Source organism: Mustela nigripes, chromosome 13 (assembly GCF_022355385.1).
Source record: "Mustela nigripes isolate SB6536 chromosome 13, MUSNIG.SB6536, whole genome shotgun sequence".
Taxonomy (NCBI): Eukaryota; Metazoa; Chordata; class Mammalia; order Carnivora; family Mustelidae; genus Mustela; species Mustela nigripes.
In genome coordinates this window covers 131,718,577-131,745,863 of record NC_081569.1, presented here as the reverse complement: position 1 = coordinate 131,745,863, position 27,287 = coordinate 131,718,577, and the positions used below count along the sequence as shown (strand labels likewise).

General features: G+C 40.3%; 1 protein-coding gene and 1 pseudogene across 8 annotated transcripts in view; one reads left to right on the top strand and one right to left on the bottom strand.

Moving 5' to 3' along the window:
- NUMB (NUMB endocytic adaptor protein) overlaps positions 1–27,287 on the bottom strand; it is a 189,381-nt gene that overhangs the window by 7,001 nt on the left and 155,093 nt on the right. For 7 of the 8 annotated variants that reach the window (XM_059373800.1, XM_059373807.1, XM_059373806.1 and 4 more), the window contains 4 exons: positions 11,182–11,256; positions 9,158–9,298; positions 3,737–3,941; positions 1,201–1,494 (listed from right to left, as the gene is read on the bottom strand). In XM_059373800.1, coding sequence (XP_059229783.1) covers positions 1,201–1,494; positions 3,737–3,941; positions 9,158–9,298; positions 11,182–11,256 — 715 coding nt within the window. The remainder of the gene's footprint in view (positions 1–1,200; positions 1,495–3,736; positions 3,942–9,157; positions 9,299–11,181; positions 11,257–27,287) is intronic. The other variant, XM_059373803.1, reaches the window with a different exon arrangement.
- Positions 15,498–16,249, top strand: LOC131998904 (centrosomal protein 15 kDa-like; annotated as a pseudogene).

Here is a 27,287-nt window from a genome sequence, read left to right as displayed (position 1 = left end):
GCTGGGCGTGGAACCTGCTTAAGATTCTCTCTCTCCTTCTCTCTTTAACCCCTTCTCCCACCTCCCCACCCCCTGCTCTAAAAACAAAAACAAAAAACACCAAAGTAGCAAGTATATGAGCTGTGATAACATGAAAAAGCAAACTGGGGTCCAGGACTCCAGAGGCTTTGTTCTTAATAATGACTCTGGGATACTTCTGCATCACTGGGGAAGCTGATAGTATGTGAACCTTTCTTTCACTCAGCTATGAAAAAGAAGAATGGTTTTTGTTTCCCATCTGCTCCAGAGGAGAACTGAAGACGAGGTCCTGAAAGCATCTGGAGTTTCTGTGTTTACAGAAGCTGAGAGCTGGAAAGACCCTCAGTAATCATCTAGTCCAACTGCTGGGTAGGTCTAGTTTTAACAGTCAAAAAACTGAACTCTCTGAACTTCTACATATCACCAGCGGGAGTGTCCCAGGGAAACACACCTTCCTTATGTCCTGTTATGGCACTGGCTCAACATGTCTCAGAGCAAAGTTAGAAAGAGCCCAAAAAAGCACTGACCAGATCTGACACTTTAGCTCCGGATCTTATGATGAGGATAGAGCTACCAGGGCTGGCTCAGCTGTACAGGGGCCACACAAAGGCCTGTGTGGCAGTTCTGAAAGGTAATGGATATGTGTGAGCAAGCCCACTGTCTCTGATGAACAACAGATTTTCGATTTAAACAGGAAACCCGTTTAGAGTTTCTTCTGTATGGAGCCAATGAGCCACAAAGACAATGAGCACTTATCCATTTCTCCTGGTACATCTGACAGTAATACCATTTGAAGAGATGTGTTTCCAAAGCCTTTTAAATTAACTCTCTGTTGGGTCCCAAATGGTAGAATAAGAACGGAAACTTGAGACCCTTGATGTTTGGAAGTAGGCTGGCTGAGAGGCAGTGTGCTTCCACCAGGACAAACTGCAAGCCTTGCAGCTCGGTCCACGAACTCCCATCATGGCTCTGTCACCTATTTGTTGAAGAGAAATGAACAATTCACGTTCCCCTGCATGAACCTTAGTAGTCTCCTAGGGGTAACGACACAAGATACATATAACCAGCAACCAGCCTCAGAGTGAGAGGGGTGGCTAGCCCGACAGGATTAGTGTCTCCGCCGGAAGTGATGAGAACGCTTCTGTGCTGGAGCACCCGTGAGTCAGGCAGATGCTGCATTACCTGCATTTTTTATGGGGAAATCAGTCTTCCTCTGCATAGTGGAAGGCAACTCGTTGATGCGCAGGGAGAGCTGGCGTTTAAAGGGTGACATCTTCTGGCTAAGAGCAGGAAATCCTCGGAAAGAGCCTTGGCGAGCAAGTTGTTCAATGGGTGCGTGCCGGCGCGGGATGGCATGAGGATTGTTCGTCTCCAGGGAGGCTGTGGCATCTGAAGTGGGAGAGGCGGGAGAGGACGGGGACGGGGCAGCATTGCCAGGGGCCACTGACGAGCCAGCAACTGTCTTATCTGTTTCAGCTCAAGAAAGTCAAGAGAAAGAGGACCTTAGCAGTCTTCCAATAATTCCAGCTTATACAGTGGAGGAACTCCAAACCCTCCTAGGTCCTTTTACCCAACTCCTTCCCAATGTGTCTCTTAAAGGACAGGTTAAAAGCAGCGCTCAGATCTCCTACAGCTCAGACAAATAAAAGGTTTAATATCCTACTACACGTCATGGCATACCTACTAAGACACAAATATTAGATCTTTGATTCTCATGCAGGGATTCATAACTTAAGACTTGAAGACTGGGGCACCTGGGTGGCTCAGTGGGTTAAGGCCTCTGCCTTCGGCTCAGGTCATGATCCCAGGGTCCTGGGATCGAGCCCCACGTAGGGCTCTCTGCTCATTGGGGAGCCTGCTTCCTCCTCTCTCTCTGCCTGCCTCTCTGCCTACTTATGATCTCTGTCAAATAAATAAACAAAACCTTAAAAAAAAAAAAAAACAAAAAAGACTTGAAGACTGACCAAGATTTAAAACAAAACAAAACAAAACAACCTAACACCTGTGAACTCCTATGTGAGGTCCTTTAAAGAATGATGATTCATAGTTTTCAATGCTTGTTCACTTGCTTTTTGGGGGAGAGAGGACGCTGGGAGTGCCAGGGACAGAAAGGTCCAAGCAAGTGTTAGTTAGATTAGATATTAAAGAATGTCATAAAGCAGTCTTTTTAAAATCATAAATAATGTGCATCTGTGGCTCATCAGAATAAAAGCATACAGGAGTAAAATTTTAAACTGGATTACACCTAAATACATAACCATCTCTACGTGAGCACCAGCTGAGTCCCATTCTGGTGGTGGTAAATCTCTGTCCGCCTCTGCCCGTAATCCTCTAGATGCTACGACTCAACCACTTCAGCAGGTGCTACGTGTACTGAGGAGGAGTATTTGGTGTTATTAAAGAATATGCTCCCAGTCTGAAAAACCACTGAAGCCCACTAAATAATAACTATACATACTAAATTTTCTGTTAAGAATAGCATGGTGTTTTTTATTCTTTGGTATCTGGTGCAAATGTAATGTTTATAAGACATTTTTAAAAATCATAATCAAGAATTTCAAATAAAATATATATATATTTTCTGGCTTAAGAATTAGAGTTGTTTGAGTCAGTAGTAGACTAATGATATTCTCTAAAATGGCTGGTTTAGAACTAAAAGGATAGAGTAAAAAATGAGCAAGTTTATATTAATGTAATATTTAAACTGAATGGTTTAATTCCAAAACATTCCTCGTCGGTTTCAACTCTAGCTGTACACAAGAATGCGCAGCATTTTTCCTAAGCCCTATCATTTAGTTCTACAATACACTCAAACCCGACTTTGGACAACAGACTCCTGAATAACTTGCACAGGCATTTCTGCTATGCTGCCATGTGTACCTGAAAAGAATTCACCAACTCTGCAAAAATCACACACTAAAGTTAACAGAGGCTTTCGGAAGAAGATAAGTTAGCTTCTCAAAATCTATGGACTTTTTTCACTAAAGTTCTAAAACATGGCTATCATCTAATACGAAATGCACGGCTGTGAACTCTCTGCCCGCCCTGCACCCAGCATCACCATCGGCAGGCCTCTTGCAGCCTGAACCTGGAAACTGCACTTCCTCCTTCAAGATGTAGGTCGTTGGTAGCATTTGCTTCTCAGAGAGATCAGATGCATCAGAATAAGAAGTCTGTTCTAGGATGTGGATTTCCCCAATTTTGTTTTTAAACAGCGGGGGTAACAGAAGGTTTAAAAAACTTTTTTAGAGTTATAGTACTGATAACTACAAATTAGCCTGAACCACAAATAAGTCTGTTTGTACACAAGGCAAAATGTTAGGGACTCCAGCTTAAAATTATAATTTAATATATAATTTAATGTATCACTGTGGCAAATTAAATGAATAATCATCCTAAGTAATGCTTATGATACTTCATTGTAGTGGGCACTGTGCTTCTGTGAGCAGCCCCTGAGACCTCCTTATCGGCCAGGCTCCCTCAATGTAGCTTCTTCAAATGTCCTCTCAGCCTCCTCCCCAGCTTCCGGTAATGGAAACAGTAAACACCTCAGAAGCCACAAAACAAGCCACTCTAATGGAAAGGCCTTTGTTTTCAGCTTTGTTCTGAAGGTTTTCATATATTACTAAGAGTTCTCGCTGACTGTGAGAAAGCTTACCCCTGCGAGCTTCCAAATGTTAACTTGTATAAATGCAAATTGTAGCAGAACTGGCTGTACCTTTCTTGGCGTCTTGGATTTGTTTCATAATCTCCTCTCTTTCTGCTTGTTCGGTGGCTGTTGTAACGCGGAATGATCCTTCTCTTGTAAAAGTGGTCCGACTGGCATCAAAAGTAGCAGTCACTCCACATTCCTTCTCCCGCTTCTGCTTCCGTTCTAAACAGGCCGCGAAAGCACAGCCTACTGCATGACTCAATCTTTCACCCTGTACGTAACAGAAGGTTTAAAAAACTTTTTTAGAGTTACAGTACCAACAACTACAAATTAGCCTGGACCACAAATAAGTCTACTTTTCACACATGGCAAAATATTGGAAACTCCAGCTTATTAACATACCAATATGGCAAATTAAATGAATAAATCATCTCAGGTCATGTTTATGATACTTTACTGTGGTGGGCACTGTGCTTTTGTGTGTTGCCCCAGGGACCTCCTTATCAGTCAGGCCCCCTCTGTCACTCATGTTAGCTCTGGCCATCAGCTTAGGAGACACTACTTAAGGTCTAAAGCCCTAAGTCCTGACACAAATCCTGCATTTGCCATTTAGGGGAACAGTGGTAATAGGTACCAAGCATTTCTAAGAAACTACTGGAAAGGCAGGGTAAGTTTCAGGATGCTAAACAGACTGTCAACAGGATGGAAACTTAAAACTTTGGCTAACTAAATACAACTCCAGAGATGACTCAGGAATTATGAAAAGGAAAGCTTAGCTTTCTCAGTTTTCCCTTTCCAAATGCTCCCTCCCTAAGCACCCTTCCCCATTCTAGGCCCTTATCACTTGGATGCTTTCCCCCTTACCTTCCCTATCTTCCGGCTCTCTCTTACCTCAACTCTCCCTCCCACCCACACACAGGCAGAAGTTAAAGGAGGATTTCGTCCACACTACCTACTTATAAAGGAATTAAATAAATAAAATTGATTTGTGTGTGGGAAGAGAGGAGAGCTTATACAAACTAAATATTGTTTTAAAGATAAACTGGATAACCTAGAGTAAATTTAATAAGTGCAATGGATTATTTTTATCAGGGTTATCTGTATTTTAAACCACATATCTAATTGTGGAATAAAAAAATAGAGATGATACAGTAACTGCTGGTATCACTAACAGTGAAAAAAGGTATTTGAGAACAGGGAACCCTCTGTGGAATTTTCAAAATCACACAGTATAGGCAGCTTCTCCTACATTTGGTTCTGAGCAACTTCCTGCATTTTATATGCCAGTATCAGATACAACACTTTTACAAGTCATGTATGAAATGCCTTTTGTCACACGATTATAAACTGTAAGAGTTCACTTAACTGCCGACTAAGAACTGACAGTTACTTTTTATTCATCCACATGAGTTTCCATCTAACTTCTTAGGGGGATGATATATATATATTTTTAAATTTTTTATATTTTTATCCCCAGGGGTACAGATCTGTGAATCGCCAGGTTTACACACTTCACAGCACTCACCAAAGCACATACCCTCCCCAACGTCCATAACCCCACCCCTCTTCTCCCAACACCCCCCCCCCCCCGCAACCCTCAGTTTGTTTGTGAGATTAAGAGTCACTTATGGTTTGTCTCCCTCCCAATCCCATCTTGTTTCATTTATTCTTCTCCTACCCACTTAAGCCCTAGGGGGATGATATTAAGAGTACAACACTGAAGCATGAAATAGGAGAGAGCACTGAAAAAATTCCAGAACCTGTCTGCATCTGAACAGCTCTATTTTAAGAATAGAGCTACAGGGGCGCCTGGGTGGCTCAGTGGGTTAAAGCCTCTGCCTTCGGCTCAGGTCATGATCCCAGAGTCCTGGGATCGAGCCCCACATCGGGCTCTCTGCTCAGCAGGGAGCCTGCTTCCTCCTCTCTCTCTGCCTGCTTCTCTGCCTGCTTGTGATCTTTGTCTGTCAAATAAATAAATAAAATCTTAAAAAAAAAAAAAAAAAGAATAGAGCTACAGCCCAAAGCTTATTTCTCCTAGGCCTAGGACAGAAGTTCTTGAACAGAGACCCTCTCCAAGCCCCTCCATCTGTGATCCACTGAATTTTGAAAAACTCTGAAGGTGGGGCCTAACAAACTATTTTTTGGAAGATATTATTTATTTGTCAGAGAGAGAGAGAGACAGAGAGCAAGCGCACACACAAGCAGGGCGAGTGGCAGGGCAGAGAGAGAAGCAGGCTCCCAGTTGAGCAAGGAGCCCAGTGTGGGATTCAATCCCAGGGCCCTGGGATCATGACCCGAGCTGAAGGCAGATGTATAACCGACTGAACCACCAGGCACCCAGACATCCCAGCTAACAGACTGTTTTGTTTTGTTTAAGATTTTATTTATTTATTTGGCAGACAGAGATCACAAGTAGGCAGAGGCAGGCAGAGAGAGACACGAGGAAGCAGGCTCCCCGCTGAGCAGGGAGCCCAATGCGGGGCTCGATCCCAGGATCCTGGGATCATGACCTGAGCCAAAGGCAGAGGCTTTAACCCACTGAGCCACCCAGGCGCCCCGAAAACACTGTTTTAACAAGCCCTCCAGGTGATCCTGATACAGGATAACCACCGGCCAAGGGAGATTCAAACAGCCTGAAGGACCAGGATTGGACAATAAAACTGGTTGTTTTTGTTTTTTGTTTATTTTATTTTATTTTTTTAAGATTTTATTTATTAGACAGAGATCACAAGCAGGCAGAGAGCAAGCAGAGACAAAGAGGGAGAAACAGACTCCCTGTTGAGCAGAGAGCCCGATGCGGGGCTCGATCCCAGGACCCTGAGATCATGACCCGAGCTGAAGGCAGAGGCTTTTAACCCACTGAGCCACCCAGGCGCCCTGAAAACACTGTTTTAACAAGCCCTCCAGGTGATCCTGATACAGGATAACCACCGGCCAAGGAGATTCAAACAGCCTGAAGGACCAGGATTTGATGATAAAAGTGTTTTAATTAATGTAAGGGAACTCTTTGGATTTTATGTAGTAATAGCAAAATACATTGCTATGTGACTTACTGAAGTCACAGAAGAAAAAAGGGTAGTTTATTTCAACTCATTCTCAAAGCACTGTGTCAAACAAAGGAGGAACATCTGACAATCTTAGCCACCACTTTTAGGGCAGTGACCCTGTGAAAAACTCTATACTAAAAGTACTTTTATTAACTTAGTCTTCACAACTGTTATCTCCATTTTATGAAAGTGGAAAGTAAAGCTTAAAGAATGTTAAATGACTTGCCACAAATCCCACAGTTACTAAGAACCAGAACTAGACCTGAAACCCAGATCTGAGTCAGAGCCTGGACTCTTAATAGTTTATATCACTGTCTCCAAGAGCTTTTTCTTTTTCTTTTTTTTTTTTTTTTTTAATTTTATTTACTTGAGAGAGAGAGAGAGAGAGCGAGAGCGTTCACATGCAAGCAAGCCGCATGAGCAGGGGAAAGGGCAGTAAGAGAGAGAAGCAGACTCCTGGGCGAGCAGGAAGCCTGATGCAGGGCTCCAACACAGGACCCTGAGATCATGACTTGAGCTGAATATCAGATGCTTAATCAACTGAGTCAATCAGGTGGCCCTCTCCAAGAGCTTTGAAAAACATTTTGGAGGGGTGCATTGGGCTCTCTGCTCAGCAGGGAGCCTGCTTCCCTGCCCCCGCCCCTTGCCTGTTTGTGATCTCTCTCTCTGTCAAATAAATAAATAAATAAAAGAAAAACATCTCGGTGAATTTTACAGTATGGCCACTGCTTTCCTTTCAGATAAACCCTGGAAAGGATTTACTGAGCTGTATGCTTCAGGAATGGCTATACTGCCTTATTCTGTCTGGACTTTAAAAAACTCAGTAATTACAATGATAAACTCAATGCTCTACTCTAGTTAAGATCATCATTATCTAAGAGATTTGTCTTTTGTCAGACTTTTGGGTACTTTATGTGAAAGATGATAGGTTAATTCTTTTTTTTTTTTTTTTTTTAAGATTTTATTTATTTGACAGAGAGAGTGAGAGGGCACAAGCAGGGGCAGCAGCAGCAGGAGAGGGAGAAGCAGGCTCCCCACTGAGTAGGGAAACCAATGCAGGGCTTGATCCCAGGACCTTCGGATCATGACCTGAGCCGAAGGCAGATGCTTAACCATCTGAACCACCCAGGCACCCCTAATTATTCTTTTTTTAAGAAGACTTTATTTATTTGAGGGGGAGGGCAACAGAAGGAGAGAGAGAGAGAAGCAGACTCTCCACTGAACAGGGAGCCCGACGATGGGCTATCATGACCTGAGGTGAAAGCAGATGCTTAACCAACTGAGCCACCTAGGCACCCTCAATTTCCCCCTATTTTTAATCAAAACTAAAAGTTTCTACTATGCAACAATTTCTGCAAAGTTCGCCACACCGTAATTTCAGTATATCCTTTTTTTTTTTTTTTAAATAATCTCTACCCAACATGGGGCTTGAACTCATGACCCTGAGATCAAGAGTCACATATGCTGCAAACTGAGCCAGCTAGGCACCCAAGTATTTCTCTTTTTTAATTAACTGAAAATATATCTCAACTCAGTTCATTCATTTTAGTAGAATTCCTCTGCGAACAAATTTATAAGCACCTTAATGCCAATGTCTTGTTTGTTTTTGTTTTGTTAGATTGAAAAAAATTTTTCGAGAGATGCCTGGGTGGCTCAGTCAGTTAAGTGTCTGCTTCAGCTCAGGCCATGATCCTGGAATCCTGGGATCGAATCTGGCATCAGGCTTCTTGCTCAGTGGGGAGTCTGCTTCTCCCTCTGCCTGCAGCTCCCCCTGCTTGTGCTGTCTCTCTCTGACAAAAGTAAATCAAACTATTAAAAAAATTTGAGAGACAGAGAAAGTGAGGAGAGAGAATGGGGCGAGGGACGGAGGGAGAAGCAGACTTCCTACTGAGCAGGAAGCCCAAAGCGGGGCTCAATCTCAGGATTCTGCGATCATGACCTGAGCCGAAGGCAGATGTCGAACCGACTGAGCCACCTAGGCATCCCTAATGCCAATATCTTCTACCTAGATGTATTAGCAAACAAAAACATGTAAGAATCTTGAAAATAGTTCTTTTTTTTATTGTTAGCCAGAATATAGTACATCATTAGTTTTCGATGTAGTGTTCAACAATTCATTAGTTGCGTATAACACCCAGTGCTCATCACAACACATGCCCACCTTAATACCCATCACCCCAGTTCTAATAATTAAAAATTTCAAGTAAAGTTTAGCAGCCACCATCACCGAAGCACTTTTACTTTCCTTTAATGACCTTGGCTCTCAGCTAATCATCTTGCTCTGTGAGCTGAATGAAAACAGGCTCGTTTAGGCACTTCCAAGTGCTGTAAGAGCAAGTACTTATAAAAAAACGTAGTGGGAATTGCTTAGCTGAGCCATCCCAGAGTGAGTTTGGCTAGCCGAGGCTAGTCATGATGAAGTCTACACTGCTGGACTCACCGTGTCCTTGACAGCCATGAAGCAATGACAGATCCAGCGCCGAGTGGTGCCGTCACGGCATATGTAAGAGAATGCTCTATCAAAGTTCCTATCTGGGGCACAGAAAGAAACTTTTTCTATTGTCTGGTCAACTATGAGGTCCTGGAAAAAGGGAAACACAAAGAAACAGAGGATTTACCAGGTTATTCAAGGTTCTCAGAATAAACACGGATGGTCATTTCACAATGCAGAGTCTCTAAAACTAAAGTATCAAAACTATGAAATAGTGCTCTGAGGCCAGCAGTCTGAATACTAAGAATTTGATGAAGAAGAGATCCCAAGAGGCACTCTGCCCAGATGCCTTTCTCACTTCATCTTTATGTTCTAAAACAGATGCTTGCTGATTTTAGTTTTATCACGTACATTGTATGTTCAATTTGATAATATATGTAAATCAATAAACTCCATCCAATTCCCATATAGTTTATATTAACTTAGTGATCATTTGATTTTGAGTATGACTTTGTATACTTGCTGAATGGCATTGTATCTACACAGTATAAACATTACACAAAATGTTTTTTAAAATCTTGAGGCTCTTCTTTGTGATACTCCCATAGCCCAGAATGCCTAGATGCTGAGGTGGGGCTACAAATGCTAAAACAAATGATTTTTTAAAAATGGCTTTTATAAAGCATCACTATGAGCATTTATGTTGCCCCACAAACTTGCCAGCCAATTTTTTAAAATTCTGCAACTCTGGTGGCTCATTATGGTTTTATTTTTCATAACCTTGATTATTATGAATTTCCTCTTTAGCAATGTAATTCTTCAAGTCTTTTGGATTGTCTGTCATTTTTCTTATTGACATGTACGAGTTATTTATATATTCTAAGTATGAGCCCTTTATAGATTGTACACACTGCAAAACTTCTTTTCCATTCATGATGGGTCCAAGGGTGAAAAACCACCAATTACTATTATCACTAAAGTGGAAAGAACCAAACTAATTAATGCCAGTGCTACACGTAGCCACCAGGGGGCAATATCACCTATGAACTGGTATAAAACAAAAACTGCCTCCATGTACAACACCTTTCATCCAAAACACTAAAGAAAACTATACAAGTTCTTAACAATACGCTAATTAAGATGATCATGGTTTCTAATAATAGTAATAATGTACATTTAAGACTATCACTTCTTCTGAACTTAAAAAGGGGGGGGGCTCAGATGAAGGGCAAAAGAACTACTGCAACTGTATTAATAGTTATACCTAAAATGTATCAGGTAAGTTATCCATCAAAACTGCTCTTTAGCTGCCAGACTGTCTCCCTTTCAGTGACATGTGAAGTTTTTTGAAAAACTGCCTTCTTGTTAAAATTTCTCCAGACTTTAGGTCTCTTAGGAAATTTAAATTAATGATTAAATGTGCTTATATAAGACTTAATGTTCTCTAATGTTAGAGTCTATGTCTCCGTTCTTCTTCAGGCATGTAAGATCACTTTCTTTCAAATGCAAAATGCCATCTCTAATATAAGATATTGTGTAGATTCTAAGTAAGTGTTAACCAAATGAGCCATTTACTAGTCCTTAAGATTTTGCTTAAATTGGCTTTTTTAAGTTAAACAGTAGGTTAATCATTTCAAATATCACTTTCTAAGAATATAGTTCCCTCTATTAAGGAACAAGAAGAAATTTCAGATGTGGTCTTTTTTTAAAACTTTGGTAAAAGGTCCATTATATTTTACATCAAATTTGTGGGAGTAAACATTTTCTTCAAATGTATAAGAACAAAATCCTAACATTAAATGCAAATGTTTACTACACTAAACATGCTGTTACGTAGAGCAAAATGTTGTGAGAATTCTGTTTTTCATAAGGTTAAATGAATAACTGAATTTGTTTTCTGAACACTAGTATCTCCAAAGACTCTGGACAAAGTGGAAGGATACAGAGTGACTATAGCAGCTTAACAGCATTATATTTGATCATTAGGGATTAAAAAAAATGGACAGTAACATTCACACTTATAAAATGTTTACCTTAGTTTTCTCATCCACAACTCTCAGTCCATCTGCTGATACCCACAGGACTGCCTTAACTGCTTTCTTTCCAGTCTTTTAAAGAGAAAGCAAAAAGGAAGGGTGGGGGGAGACACAAACATACGTAACATTAAAAAAAAAAGGTCATCTTCCATAGAAAACATTGACTTCTGCCTTCCAAAAGTCACAAGTACAGATGGAGTCCAAGTTCAGGAGGGGTGCCCAAAGCCAGATACTCAAACCAAACTGCAGAAACATTCAGGAAAAAACAAGCTAAAGCCATTATTTTAGAAACACAAAGCAAAACAATAAGATAAAATTAAGTAAAGGGGAAAGACAGGTGGACTCAAAACCAAGATATCACATTCCATAAAGGGCAAAGAATTCATAAGTAGATTCTTCACCCCTTTAAAAAGTCAACCAAGAAAACCAAGAGTCAGATAAATATTAAATACATAAGGAGTTACACCACAAGTAGCTTCTACAAACGTATTTACTGTAAAAAGTAATACACAGGTCTAAACTGAGATGCTGACCTATCCTTTGACTCATAATGTATACAGCAGAACCCGCGGTCATCTGAAATTTTCATGTTAAACACCCAAGAAGTCTTCATTATTCCTTTAACAATCTTTAAAGACCATTATTTCTTCCGTCAGGATTAACACAGAACTCATTTACTTTTTAATTTGATATTAAATGCATGGAGACATTTTGGGGACATAGAAGGATTAAAAAACTTTAAAAAATACTAATATTATTACATGAATTCTTACTGGCTGAGAAAAAACTTCTTTTGGCACGCAAGAATCATGTGAGAGTAAGATGTACGCTTTCTCCTGTGATGGAATGAAAATGGGAGAGTGGGACTTCGTAATAGTAATTTAACAGCTTCCTGTCTCTTCAACTGCTTTAAGGATACAAGCAAAATAAAACGAAAGCAAAATAAAGGCTAAGAATAGGTATCAGATTATAAAAAATATAAATCAAAAGGAATCTGGTAGTAAAACTGCAGCAGCAGCCTGTAGAAGGGACAGAAGGGGATAAAGAAGTATCTACCACTTTCCTCTGCATGTGTCCAAGCCCAGCATTCCTCCATATTTGTTTAAATGAACTGTGTACTCCCCTCCAGGCTCATCATCTCCACCATCACCAGGCATTTGATAAGAGCCTATTACATGCCAAGCAGTGAAAACTGTCCACTGAAAGGCAACACTTTCATAAACAAAAAATAAACAATACAGTAGTAAGTGTTATAGTAGAGCTGCAAACAATGTATGATGTCAGAAAGGAGGCATGGTCAAATCTAACTGTGGAATCAGGAAGGTTATTCAAAGGAGAAGATCAAAGTAAGTACTGAAATAATTTTTCTAGATGCCCAAGGTAGGAGTGGGGGGGTAGGGAAGTGACAGGTAGAGGATATGATAGGCAGCAGCAGCGGCAGCAGCATAGGACATGGAAGCAAGCAACGTGGCAAATCTGCACCCCATAATACTTCACTATGACTCGAGAGTAGGATGGGTGAATAAGGAGCAGTGGCAGATAAAGAGTAGGAAAGGCTAGTCACGGAGGCTATGTATGCTTACTGAAGAATTCTAAATTTTTTTGGCAATTAGGAGCTACTAAACGAATTTTTAAATGCATATCACTGTGGCAGCAGTGTAGATGGACTGGAAAAAGACTGACAGGAGGCAGAACGCCCACAATATGGTTTGAGATGATAGAAAATGAGGGTTAAGCTCTCTTCATTGAGAAAAGGATAGATATGAGAGAGTTTTAAATGGAAAACACAAGGGAGAAGTCAGAAAATGCCTCTCCGATTCCTGGCTTGGGTAATTAGGTAAAGAAAGCACTACAACTAAGAGAACAGAAGAAATGCAAAAGTAGGTTTGAGGGGGGATGAATAAGAGTTCGGTTTTAGATAAGCAAAGTTTGGAATGCCTATGCAATATCCAGGCAGAGATGTGTAACAAGTAATTGGATACATAGATCCGAAGTTCAGCAGAGAATTCTCAGATGGAATTTTAGTTTTGGGAAACACCAATCATGGGAGTAGTAAGAAGACCAAGGGCAGGAGAGATTATCAACAAATAACAAAGAAGACGAGTCTTTGAAATATTAGAAAAGGAAAAACCAGAAAGACAGGAGAATGGAGAGACTAGGGTTATTGAAACTAAGGGAGAAGGGTTTCAAGAAGTAGTGGGGGTCCAAAATGTCAAATGTTTCAAAGCGATCAAGCAAGAAAAGATGTACAATGTGCTCACTGGATTTAACAATGAAGATGTGGTAGAGTGATAAAGCTTGTAATGGTTAATTTTATGTGTCAAATTGGCTAGGCTATGATTGCACAGGTTTTTGCTTATTTTTGTCAAACAGCAGTCTAGCTGTTGCTTTGAATATATTTTGTAGATGTGATTAACATTTACAATCAGTTGACTTTAGATCAAGGAGATTACCCATGATATCATGGGTGCGCTTTGTCCAATCTGTTGAAGACTTTAAGGGTTAAAAGCAGGTTTTCCTAAGAAGAAATTCTGCCTCAAGTCTCTGACATAGAAATTTTGCCTGAGCTTCTAGACTGCTGGCTGGCCTTACAGATTTCAGACTTGCCAGCCCCAATAATTGCATGAGCCAATTCTTAAGTCCCTCCCTCTCTCTATATGTATAGACAGATACCTAAATGTATACATATACATATGTGTGTATGTGTATACACACACACATACACGCATGCGCGCACAAAGAGAGAAACGGTGGTTCTGTTTCTCTGGAGATCCAGACTAAAACAGAAGTGTAAGTCAGACTAGGATAAGTTGAAAACTAAAAGGCAAAAAGTGTCTGTAAATATTACTCTCTTTAAAAAAGCTTTCCTAAGCTTTTGGGCAGCAAAAGAAACCATCAACATAATGAAAGGGCAACCTACTGAATGGGAGAAGATATGTGCAAATGATATATCTGATAAGGGGTTAATATCCAAAATACATGAAAAGAATTTATACAACTCAACACGAAAAAAAACAAATAATCTGATTAGAAATGAGCTGAGGACTTGAAAAGACACTTTTCTAAAGAAGACGTACAGATGGCCAAAAGACATAAAAAGATGATCCACATCACTAATTATCAGGGAGATGCAAATCAAAACCACAATGAGATATCACCTTAGACCTGTCAAAATGGCTAGAATCAAAAAGACAAAAAGTAACAAGTGTTGCAGAGGAGGTAGAGAAAAAGGAACGCTCATGCTCTGTTGGTGGGAATGTAAACTGGTGCAGCCACTGTGAAAAGTAGCACAGCAGTTCCTCAAAAAATTAAGAATAGGGCCGCCTGAGTGGCTCAGTGGGTTAAAGCCTGTGTTCAGCTCAGGTCATGATCCCAGGGTCCTGGGATCGAGCCCTTCATCGGGTTCTCTGCTCGGCAGGGAGCCTGCTTCCCTCCCACCCCTCTGCCTGCCTCCCTCCCACCCCTCTGCCTGCCTCTCTGCCTGCTAGTGATCTCTGTCAAATAAATAAATTAATTAATTTAAAAAAATTAAGAATAGAACTATTGTAAGATCCAGCAATTCCATACAGGGTATTTACCCAAAGAAAATGAAAACACTAATTTGAAAAGATACATGTACCCCCATGTTTATTACAGCATTATATGTAATAGCCATGACATGGAAGCAGCCCGTGTCCATCAACAGATGAATGGATAAAGAAGAGGTAAGATACACACACACAATGGAATGTTACTTTGCCACAAAAAACAAGGTCTTGTTATTTGTGACAACATGGATAGACCTACAGGGTATTCTGCTAAGTGAAATAAGTCAGATAAAGACAAATACTATATGATTTCCTTGTATGTGGAATTTCAAAAACAAAACAAATGGCAGAAACAGATCCATAAATACAGAAAACAAATGATGATCAACAGAGGGGAAGAGGAGGAGGGCCTGGACAAAACGGGTAAACAGAAGTGGGAGATACAGGCTTTGGTTATGGAATGAGTCACAGGATAAAAGGTGCAGCGCAGGGAATACAGTCAGTGGTACTGTAACAGCGCAGTAACAGACTGTAGCTGTGCCTGTGGTGAGTGCAGCTTAACGTAGAGATTCGCTGAACTGCTGTGATGCATACCTGAAACTCATTAACACTGTGTGTCCGCTATACTTCAACGAAACATAATTTAAAAGTTGAAAAAAAAAGTTATAAAAAGGTGCTGGGACCCAGCAGCCACATAGTAGTGGGTACCTTTACAGAACAGGTCCAAGTGGGGCTAGGACAGTCACCTTTGGCTTTTGCACCCAACCAGATGATTTGCCTTCAGACTCTGAGCCTTCAAAGCACTTCACTTGATTTTCTTTTAAGATTTTATTTTTAAGTAATCTCTATACCCAATGTGGGGCTCAAAACCCACAACCCCGAGATCAAGAGTTGCATCCTCCACCGACAGAGCCAGCCAGGTGTGCCACATTTCCCTTGATCTTTATCTGTAATGGTCCAGGGTTCTGAGTCAAGAAAGCTTTTAAGGCAGCTTTGACTGAAGATGACTTCCTTATTTGGTTCAGAAATTCTCCTTTCAAAAAGACATGAAGAAACAGTATCATAAAGATTATTACTTTGACAAACGGAGAATAAATCTGTAGATGAAAACAAGGAAAAGGCATCTCAGATGCAAACATCTGAGACTAGATTAAAAGGTACCTTAGTCTTTTAAAGGATATAGAAGCAGGAGAGAAGTGTTTCCAGACCCAGACTGACCCGATTCCACCACCAGAGGTGGTTTCTCTTGAGACTCTTCACTGGGCATCAAAAGAGTATATTCTCAAATGGGATCAGTTTCTTTTAGGAAGAGCACCATATCCTACTGGTGTTGAAAATGAAAATGACATAGGAAGTACTATTCAAGATGAGGCGCGGCGGTAACTTCTTCACACACTCCTTCAAAAAACCTATTTAGTACAGTTGAATATTAAAGAATATGCAGGTCATTTCAGGAACTTTAAGAATCAAAAGGCTCATATTGTCCCATTACCTCCTCAAGGACAATGAAGATAGGAGAAGCTACTGACAAGTCTTAGGTTATCACTTTGAGACTCACTACTACTTCACGGGCATGAATTTGCTTTCTTCCAAACCTATGGAAGTGTTAAGAGCGAATATTGAAAGGTGGACTATTTATTAAATAAGTCACTAAGTGAAAAAAATTACGATAAAAAATAAGTTTTTCTACAAAAAGAAGAGCCATAGGGCAATGGGAGACAGAGGATCAAGGGAGATCTTTAAGAATTATGATAAACTAGCATGATATACTAGAGACAGAATGGGCTTTGGTGTAAGATAAGCAGTCTGAATTCGGTGCCACTGTTCATAAGCTAAGCAAGTTGTGGGGCCCTCTGGGCTTCCATTGCTTCATCTGTAAAGTATCTGTAGGACTGGTAAAAGGATCAGAGATACATTCAGTACTTGAAATTGAAAGAGGGCAATAAGGAACTGGTAGCCATTTATCATCAATAGTAACTTTAAAAAACTTTTAAAAACTTCTCCCAACAAAGTGAAGCTTCTTGAAAGACACACTTTGAGTAAGAACAGCTCATGCTTACAGGATGAGTGAGAAAAGCCAGTAGAGAAGGGAGACTGCAGGTCTGAGAAGGAGCAAGTCCTCTAGGAGGCGGGACGGGACGGGATGGGGCTAGACTCCACGCTTCAGACAGGAAGAGGGACGTCCCTTCTGTGAAACGGAGTGATAGAGAGTGATGCTGAGTAAAATGACACAGATTTGTACAGGAGTGGAAGTTGAGGAAGTTCACTCTGGAGACATAAATTCATCTGCAAAGGAGAGATTACCTGCTTTACCCCACTGGGGAGAGGACGGTCGACAGGCACAGTGAGATGGTCGACACTATGAGAGCAGTATAGAGGCAGCAGAGCATAGTAACTCAGAGCATCAATTCTGGAACCAGACTGTTGTCTCGGTTTGAATTCTGGTTCAGCCACTTACTAGTATGACCATGGGCACATTACTTCTCTAAGCTTCAATTTCAACACCTATGTAATGATGTTAATTTCACATACCTCATGGGATTATTATGAGAATAAAAGAAGTTGATACAAGTAAAAGGTTTAGAACCGGGGTGTCATATAATGTCCTGTCCAAACTGGACCCTCTGGAAGTGAAAGGGGGTACTATTAAAACCCAGAAACAGGTGTTATACTGTTTCAGACAAATTGGGGCCGTAGTTACCCCACCGCCAAGAGCAACTGCCCATATTTAACCAACTCCTATGCAGCACTGAGTATTTTGCTACAAGGGAACCTCCATGATGGCCGGGTTTTCCACCTTTATTGTTCACTGCTGGATCCTCGGAGCTTAGAACAATGCCTGCACAGCACAGGAGTTTAAGAAATATTTCTTGAAGGAATATATTTGCCAAATATCTATTGTAGGGGATACAGGACAGTTGATCAGTGACACAGAAGACTGCCAAATAGCACTGAAAATCCTGGTAAGGAACTGAAATTCGCAACTTCATCAATCTATTCATTGTGCAATTGCTGCCTGCAGAGTTCAGCATCTGAGGGAATGGACAGAACTAATTCCAGATTGGGAGAATGAAAATTGGGGGGGGGGAGTTATTTGATTATTGATTCATTTTAAAAGCTTTTATTTAGTAATGTCTACATCTAATGTGGGGCTCAACTCATGACCCCAAGATCAAGAGTTGCAGGCTCACCTGACTGAGCCAGCCAAGTGCACTTCAAAGGTCATTTCTGAATGGCAGTGTTCCTCATTCAGTCTCCTTACCATATATAGCCAAACGGACATCTTCTTGGTCCAATTATATAGTTATGAAAACATCTTTGCTTTTTGAGGTATATCTACATAATAAATTTTATGGTGTTGTACTAATGTACCACTGAGGCATTGTATTTGTCATATTTCATGGCCTTTGATTTTCTAACTGGGGGAAGAAAACAGATAATGTGAATTCTTCTTGCTTTTGTTCCCACTTTGGGGGCTGATTCTTAGATGTCACAATAGTTGGCCACAATACACTTACTTCCAACAGGTATTGAGATATTAACACTCAAAGATACCTGCAGTTAAATTCAATTCAGACTTCATCATACAAATTCTACAGTAGCAATGCCCCTTCCTGTTTGTGCCCTTTACAGTTTTTCATTCCAATCACATCAACTGAGGTTCTTAAACACTTTTCAGAAAATGATAAGTCATAGAAGATGAAAGTTTTTGCCTTTGTTTACCTTAGAACTGTCTATTTAAGCCAATATCTTAGGAAATAAGTTGAAGCTAACAAAAAGACTGAAATATAAAGCTAACCCAGAGTAAGTATGAAATATAGGATTTAGGTACATATTAGTGACACAAATACCTCTTTACAAAAAAAGACTACATAATACTTCAGAAACTAATGAAATGTAGTAGCTAGGGTAATGTAGATGTGAGACGTGAAGAATTATTTCATCACTTGTTCCAACACTTTAAAAAAAAAAAAAGATTTATTTGACAGAGAGACAGCAAGAGAGGGAACACATCCAAGGGGATTGTGAGAGAGAGAAGCAGGGAGCCCAATGGGGGGCTTGATCCCAGGACCCTGGGATCCTCCCCTGAGCCAAAGGCAGACGCTTAATGGCTGCGCCAACACTTTGTATTTTAGAAGTAATTTCATGGTTGGGGTGTGTGGGTGGCTCAGTAGGTTAAGCCTCTGCCTTCTGCTCAGGTCATGATCTCAGGGTCCTTGGATCGAGCCCCTCAGCGGGCTCTCTGCTCAGCAAGAAGCCTGCTTCCCCCCCATCTCTACCTGCCTCTGCCTACTTGTGATCTCTCTCACTGTAAAATAAATAAATAAAATCTTTAAAAAAAGAAAGTAATTTTTCGGTTATAGGTAGAATTCACACTAGTCCTAGTTAATTATGAAAAACACAGTTTTACAACAAAAAGGAAACCACTTATTCTTCAAGGAAAGAAGACAGATTTAACATGGACAGAACTTCAGTAACTTCGAATTTAAACTGGTAGAATCTGAAAAGGATCAGGCTAACCTATGAGTGAAAGAGGATAAATGTCCAATATAACTGAGCTAGTAACCACTCAACTTTCTATATATCCAACTTAGAATTTTAAAATTAACATCTTCCATAAACATCTTTTATTTTGGGCAGACAAAAACTAATATAGAATTCAATCAGGCTCTGACTCTGGAGAAAATGATAGCAGGTAGTGGATCTATTACAAATTGCTGAATTAGTAAATTTGTACTTGCAAGTAAGAGAAATGCACAGCTAATCTTCAAATGAACACACCAGTGAAGAACACAAAATGGTTGCAAAAATGACACAGGAACAGTAACTTTAGCTCAGTACACTGAAAGATCACTTTCCCTTAAGTATAAAAGGTATTCACAATAAAAGGCAATTGAAATAATTAATTACAATAAAGAATCTAATCTACCTACCTATCCCCAGAGTTTTGTTTTTGTTTTTTAAAGTAGATCCTGCTTAAATCAGAAATTGGAAGAGCTTTTTCTATGAGGGACCAGATGTCAAACATTTGCAAGTTATAAGTCTATGTTACAACTACTCAACTCTGCCATTGTAGCACAAAAGCAGACAGACAATATATAAACAAATGGAAATAGCTTTGTTCCAGTAAAGCTTTAGTTACAAAAACAGTGGGCCATAGTTTGCCAATCTTAGACGTAAATCTTCAAATCCCTGGAAAGTGAATATTAATTAAATTTTTTTGGAAAGACAATTTATTATATTGAAACAACAGACCCATTTGGAATTATGCCCCTGAATTATTCTTTTTCTTCCTTCCCTCGGTCCTTCTTCTTTCCGTCTCTTGTGTTTTTCTTCCTCTTTACCCTTCTCCTTCTCCTCCTCCTTTCTTTAAACAAATGTGCTTATATGCTATCTAATGTTTTAAACTGCAACTCAGGGGGCTCCTGGGTGGCTCAGTTGGTTAGGTGCCTCCTTGATTTCAGCTCAGGTCATCATCTCAGGGTTGTGAGATGGAGCCCTGCCTCAGCTCTGTGCTGGGCATGGAGTCTGCTTAAGCTTCTTTCTCTCTCTCCCTCCCTTTGCCCCTCCTCCTCCCCTCCTTTAATTTATGAAAATAAATAAAAAAAATAAATAAACCACAACTAGATCTCAGTGCTTTTCAACTCCAAAGTTCTGTAAGTCCCAAGATCACCAATGAGATACGAATGTGCAATTAACATAAATAGAAGTGATATTTGAGGGCAAGATAATTCTGCTGGGCATAAGATAGATAAGAGCAAAAGGTTAAGCAGCTGTTCTAATGCTTAAACCTAAGCAAGAAATGCTATAAAGACACATAGGAAGCATAGAATGGCATAACTCTGAAATGTTAAGAAGCAACTGCAGCAAACAGACCAATATGGGCAGGAGAGGCAAGCAAGTTGCTCTTTCTGAGCAATAGTGATCTGCCATTCTATGGTGCAAAGTTCTTTCTGTACAAACCAAAATGATTTTCAAGTGTACCCAATGTGTAAAGAATCACTGGTCTTTCTGTCACACCCACACACAGAGATAACCCAGTCACTACAGAGTAAAGAGATAACAACACACTAACAGGCAACATGAGACGGTGTGCCCCATAATAAATGAACAGAAGCTTCTTTTCTTTCACAGGAAATTTGCCTTCCTTTCTTTTTTAATCTCAACAGGACCTTAAAGTCTATCAGTTGATATTTGAATTTCTGAGCAGAATCGTGTAAGGAACAAATTTTGTTTTATAATTCCCAGATACAGTGAATACTCCCTAAAGAACAAAGCAGCAAAGGGAAAGAAACACAAATTCGCCAGTATTTGCAACTGGCATTATCTCTAGCGGCCGCTTCGTTAACACTACAGTAACCCTTTAATCTGGGACACTAAGATACACTATATTTCCTGCACTCTAAGTAAGAGGAGACTTGAAAGGCTTTCAGGAAGAAAATAAGGATGGTAGCAAATGGCATGAAAGATTAAGCAAACAGCAAAGGAATGATTTCTGGAGGTAATCCAGCTCTTCCAATTTGCTGCATCACTTCTAATTGAGGGGAGAGGGGAACCCAGGGATTATTCTAATATAAAGTTCGTATTTCAAATTTACATAATAGTAGACATGAAAATTCCACAGGTTTCTCAAGTTCAACCTGTCCACAACCAAATTTGTCATACCCCTCCTCACAATGAAGGGTTCCCCGAACCTCTTGGTCAATCATACCCAAAAGTTAGAGGTCATATCTTCTGATTTTTTTCTATGTATCCCTAGTCTGAATGAATGAATGAGTAGGCGCATATTTTTCTCTCATCCCAGTGGTCCTGTGAATGCTGTTCCTTTGCCTAAAATGCAGGTCTCCTCTAATTTAGTTTAACTAGAAGTCACTGCTTTGTGTCTCAGCCTTAGGTGTTACCTCCTCCTAGAAGCCTTCATCATAACCTCTCACATTCATTCTTCGCTGCTTCGGTAATACCTGTTCTTGTCACATGATTTGATAAGCATTTCTTTACCTGTCTGGTTCCTCCCACTACCGGGTGAACTTGAAAGCAGTGCATCTGTCATTCATTCATTTGTTGATCCCCTAACCCAAATATTTTGGAGTAGCTACTATGAAACTCATATCATTTTAGGCACTGAAGATTCAGCAGTGAAAACAGGTGAAGATTTCAATTTTTTTAAAAAATATGTATTTGTTCGTTTGTTTGTTTTGAAGATTTCAATCTTAAGAGAGCCTATGTTTCAGTAAAGAAAGAGATGAGTAAGTAAACTGTATGGTATGACAAATATTGATAAGCCCTATCAGAGAAAAATAAGGCAGAGAAGAGGAATACTGAGTGTGTATATATGGAGGAAGGTGGTATTTGGAATTTAAAATAGGGTTCTCAGTGAATGTTTCATTCTCAGTGAATGCCCCACTGAGAATGGGGCTTTTGAACAAAGAATGGAAAGAGATGAAGTGAGCTGGGCATGTAACTGGATGACGTGTGCTCCAGACTACTGGTTACAGCAAGTGCAAAGAGCAGAAGCATACTTAGTGTGCTCAAGGAATAGCAAGGAGGCTAGTGTGGCTGCAACTGACGAAGTGAGAGCAGAAGCTAGGAAAAGAGACAGAGGGAATTCATGTGCAATGGTCTATAGGATCCAACGGCTCTGGCTTTTATTCTGAGTAGGGCAGGAAGCTAATGGAGGATCTGGGGCAGTGGAGCAATATAATCAGCCCTCTGTCTTAAAAAGATCACTCGGGCTGATATCTTGAGAACAGATGGTAGGGGGACAACAATGAAAGCAGGGGAAGTAGAACACCACTGCAGTGACTCAGATGAGAGGAGAAGCTGGCTTGGACCAGGGCAACAGTGTGGCAGCAGTGAGACAGGAGCTATTGATGGGATTTGGATACAGGGTATAACACAAAGGAGTCAAAATTAGATCCAGGATTTTCGGCTAGAGCACAGGTACAGAGTTGCTCTATACTGAGATGGGGAAGACTGGGGAGAGTAGTTTGGAAGGGACAGATTAGGAATTTGTTTTTTGACATGTGAGTGTGAGTTGCCCGATGTAAAGTGTTTAATGATGATGACGATAACAATACCTAACACTGAGCCGCTATGACAGGCTACTTTGCACACTTTGCTTATATTTACTTATTTAATATTCACAATAATCACATGCAGTTGGTATTAGTATTATCCTTTTTTTAAGCTATTATCCTTTTTTTAATAGGTGGGGAAAAGTAGGTAGCTGAGCCAAGATTAAATAAATGCAAGCACCTGACTCCCTAGAGTCTAAGCCCCTAACACCTATGCTATACTGCTTCTGTGACGGAAATACCACGATGGAGGTCAGAGAAGATGCCTGATGAAGTTTCAGTTATCAGTATAGCGATGGGATTTAAATCCATGACACTGGATGACATCATCAAGGGAGACATGTAGGTAGAGAAGAGTCCACAGACTGGGAAGTAGGCAGCAGTATGAGGGAAAACCAAGACCATGATCTCTGAACTCCAAATGAACAGTGTTTCATAGCAGGAGAGGAATGGACTATTACAAATCTGTGAACAGGTCAGGTAAGGAGGCAGTAGGATCCCTAGAATAATGATACAGAAGAAAACTTAGTAAGAATAGCTTTGGTGGAGTGGTGCAGGTAAAAGCCTGATTAAATAGGTTTAACAGGGAAGGGAGGGCAGAAACTGAGGCACCAAGAAACTTTTTTTTTTTTTTAAAGAGGATCTGTTTTGATTCACCATAAAAAGAAAAACTGAAATGGAAAAAGTGTGTACGGGGCATTGCTGGAGTGAGGAGGAGCTGGAATAAGAAGAGTCTAGTGGAGAAGTTGGCCTCGGCTGGGAGCACAGACAGTTCATCCCTTGCACACGAGGGAAAACAGAGCATACGGGCATGGATATAGACAGATGTGGTGGCAGCACATGCAAGAGTTTTCTTCTGATTGATTCTATTTTTTCAGTGAAGTAGGAAGCAAGGTCGTCAGCCAAAAGAGAGAACAGAGTAAAAAAATTCTGGAAACTTAAGGAAAAAGGAGGAAGTGTCAAACAGTTTATCTAAAAATGGGACAGTAAATGAGTTTTTTAAAAAAAAATGAAGATTGCCTTGCTCCTCCTTATATCTGGATAGCCTAGCACAGTCCCTAGTTTGCTTGAGACACTATGACTTGAGCTTGAGAACCACTGTTTTTTATTTTTCAGGTTTTAAAAGATTTATTTATTTGAGAGATTGCCCAAGAGAGCACATGAGTGGGAGGGTATGGGGAAGAGAGAGAGAATCTCAAGCGGACTCTGTGCTAAACAAGGAGCCTAATGTGGAGCTCAAGCTCACAATCCTGAGATCAAGATCTGAGCTGAGTTCAAGAGTCAGATGCTTAAGTGACTGAACCATCCTGGTGCCCCATTCCCTCACTTTAAAGAAAAGGATCCAGAATGAAGGTAAGCACAAAGTATGATTTGTTACAGAGAAGAAAATCTGGGACATATAAAACAGAACGTAGATGTGAGTACGCGTATTTAAGAGCAGTCCTAAATATCACACAATGTTTACTCTTTAGAATTAGGTAAAAACACTATAACCACACATTACTTTTCAACCATGCATCCTGTAAAACACAACCATTTCTAATTATGCCATTTGACAACTGAAAAAGTGTAAGAACATGAGAAAAATATATTTGGCAGTACATTAACAGGATCTGCTAGGACAGATATATTTTTAGTGATTTATTTATTTATTTATTTATTTATTTATTTTTAATATTTTATTTATTTATTTGACAGAGAGAGATCACAAGCAGGGAGAGAGGCAGGCTGAAAGAGAGGAAGGGAAGCAGGCTCCCTGCTGAGCAGAGAGTCCGATGTGGGGCTCGATCCCGGGACCCTGAGATCATGACCTGAGCGGAAGGCAGAGGCCTCAACCCACTGAGCCACCCAGGTGCCCCTAGTGATTTTTTTAGAGTTAAAGTGCCCCCCTCCTCTACGTGACATAATAGCTCAGAGAAGAATTCACAAACTCCAATGCCTACAGGATTAAGAGCCGGTAACAAAATGAGTGAATCAGGCTGAGGTAAGGACAACAGGGGGTTGGAGGGACTGTGGCAAACAGGCAACTGAAGGGTACAGTGGCTACTCAGCGGAAGCCACTGTTGCCACATAGAAAGCATTCCATTTTGCCAGGTCTTCTAATTCTTAAGATAGATATTCTACTTTTATGTGAAAACTTTCAGTATTTGAAATTTTGGAAGGCAGCTATGCTCACCACTATACCACCAACGCAGACCTAGTATTTGAAATTTTGGCAACTAATTCAAATTTATAAACTGTGCTCAGGGCATACAAAACATGTTTGTGGGAAGCATTCAGGTCCTTGAGCTACTGGGTGTACTTCTGAATGATAGAACATCAATATGGAGTAGGTGAAAAACGGCACCAAAAAACCAAAAACTTGGTTTCGGGGTAGACGCTGCCCGTTACTACTAACTGGGTGACCTCTCGGAGCCTGTTTATTCATTTGTAAAATGTAGTTTCATGAACTCTCCTGTTTAATTCATTGAGTGGTTATGAGTGGCAAGATTACAAAGTAGATCAAAGCATATCATAAAGCTCTGTGTACATATAAGCGAACAGCTGTGAGATAGTGGGAAATATATCTTGGTCTCTGCCCCTGGTTCTGGGCACAAAGCTTCTGAAAACCTTATAATTTCCTAATTTCCCAAGTGAGAAGAGCACTGTGAGCCTCCCTTGTTCTAATATTTGGCCTTTGACTCCATTCCTGACACAGAGCTCCTAAAACCCTTGTAAATTCCCAAGTGATAAGAGCACTAGGAACATCTTTTGTTGGATGAGACCACTCTGGGTAGGCTCCTAGATAAGCACTGGTCATCAGAACAGAACAAGCCATGATTAAAGGCTTGGGTTTTTTGGCCCCACCTCATACTCCAGCCTTCAGAGAGGGAGAGGGGCTAGAAATGGAATTTATAATTGGCCATGCCTATGTGAGGAAGCCTCAACAAAACCCCAACAGTACAAGGTTCAGAGAGCTTCCAAGTTGGCAAACACATCGTACCAGGAGAGTGTCATACTCCCTCTCCACAGGGACAGAAACTCCTGTGCTTGGAATCCTCCCAGACCTCACCCTATGTAGCTCTTGCTCTGGCTGTTCTGTTTCTGTTATCACATATTTTAAATAAACTAGTAAACATAAGTATTTCCCTAAGTTTTGTGAACTGCTCTAGCAAATTAAACCTGAAGAAGAGGTTGTGGGGGCCTCCAATTTGTAGCCAAACTGGACAGAAGCTGTAGGTAACCTGGGGACCTATAACTTCTGACTGGCATCTAAAGTAGGGTGAGAGCAGTCTTATGGGACTGAGCCTTTAACCCATGGGCTCAGACTCTCTCTAGGAAGACAGTGTCAGAACAGAGTTAAATTGTGGGAAAACTAGCTGATGTCACAAAAAATTGCTTGGTATCAGGAAAAAAAAAAAAAGCTCTACATATCTGGAGACCACAAATGAAGTGTTTTGTAGGAGTTGTAAACACACAGGAGAAACACTTACAGGAGGTAGACTGAATTGAATTTTTCCAGTATGTTGGCTTTAAAGAGACCTAATAGGGTAGCCTAAGAACATTTCGTATCTCTGTATTCGATCAGTTCCTCATAAAATGTAAATACAGATCACTTAGCTCATGGAGTTTTCAAATATATTAAAATTATAACATCTTTTTCAAGTGTTAAGTGCTGTGTAATTACTTGGTTAATCAAGTATTTGTTTGGTATGGCCAAATGCACTAATGAACCTGTATATAGTACTTCCTAAAAAGCTGAGTACCTTCTTGGCTCTCCAAACAATGGTGAGCAATTTAACGGAGCTAGCTTGGAAAAAGTTGTTTCAGGTTTTCAGGGTTTTTCCCTGCTTTAAGGGGAAAAGCTTACAATGGGCTAAACAGTAACAGTTCTGTAACAGACTCGGGTTTATCCGTTCCCTATTGTGAACACTTGTGCAGACACTCCTCTCATTAAATGGTGACGCAGAAATAGAGAAGTGACCGGCTGGTCGGGTTCAGGAAACAACGTAGGAAAGTGAGGAAGCAGTCCTCCTAGCCATGATTTATAAATTCAAATTCAGAGCTAAAAATCCTTCCATCTACCTACTTTTGTACAAATATGTTTAATGGAAACACCTCTTGATAACTGCTATTCTTTTTATCCCGGACCATTAAACGATACATGAGGGGAAGGCTAAGAAAGTCTCAAAATTTATGGGAAACTATACTGGTTAAAAACTCTCTATAATCATATTGTAGTAACTTTGTATGGTTATAGATGGTAAGTACACTTATCAATAGTGAATGTCTCATAATGTAATTAATTATAAAATCACTATCTTGTACTTTTGAAACAAATACACGTCAACTGTATTTTAATTAAAAAAAAAAAAAAAAACTTCCTACCATATACTGTTCTATGAGATTCTTCATTTTCAGCTTTCGTTAAACCACAACTGGCCTGGCAAGTTTGACAAACCAAGTCTCTTTGACCAGCCTATTTCCTGTAGCTTAGTGTGGAAATGAACTGAACTATGGC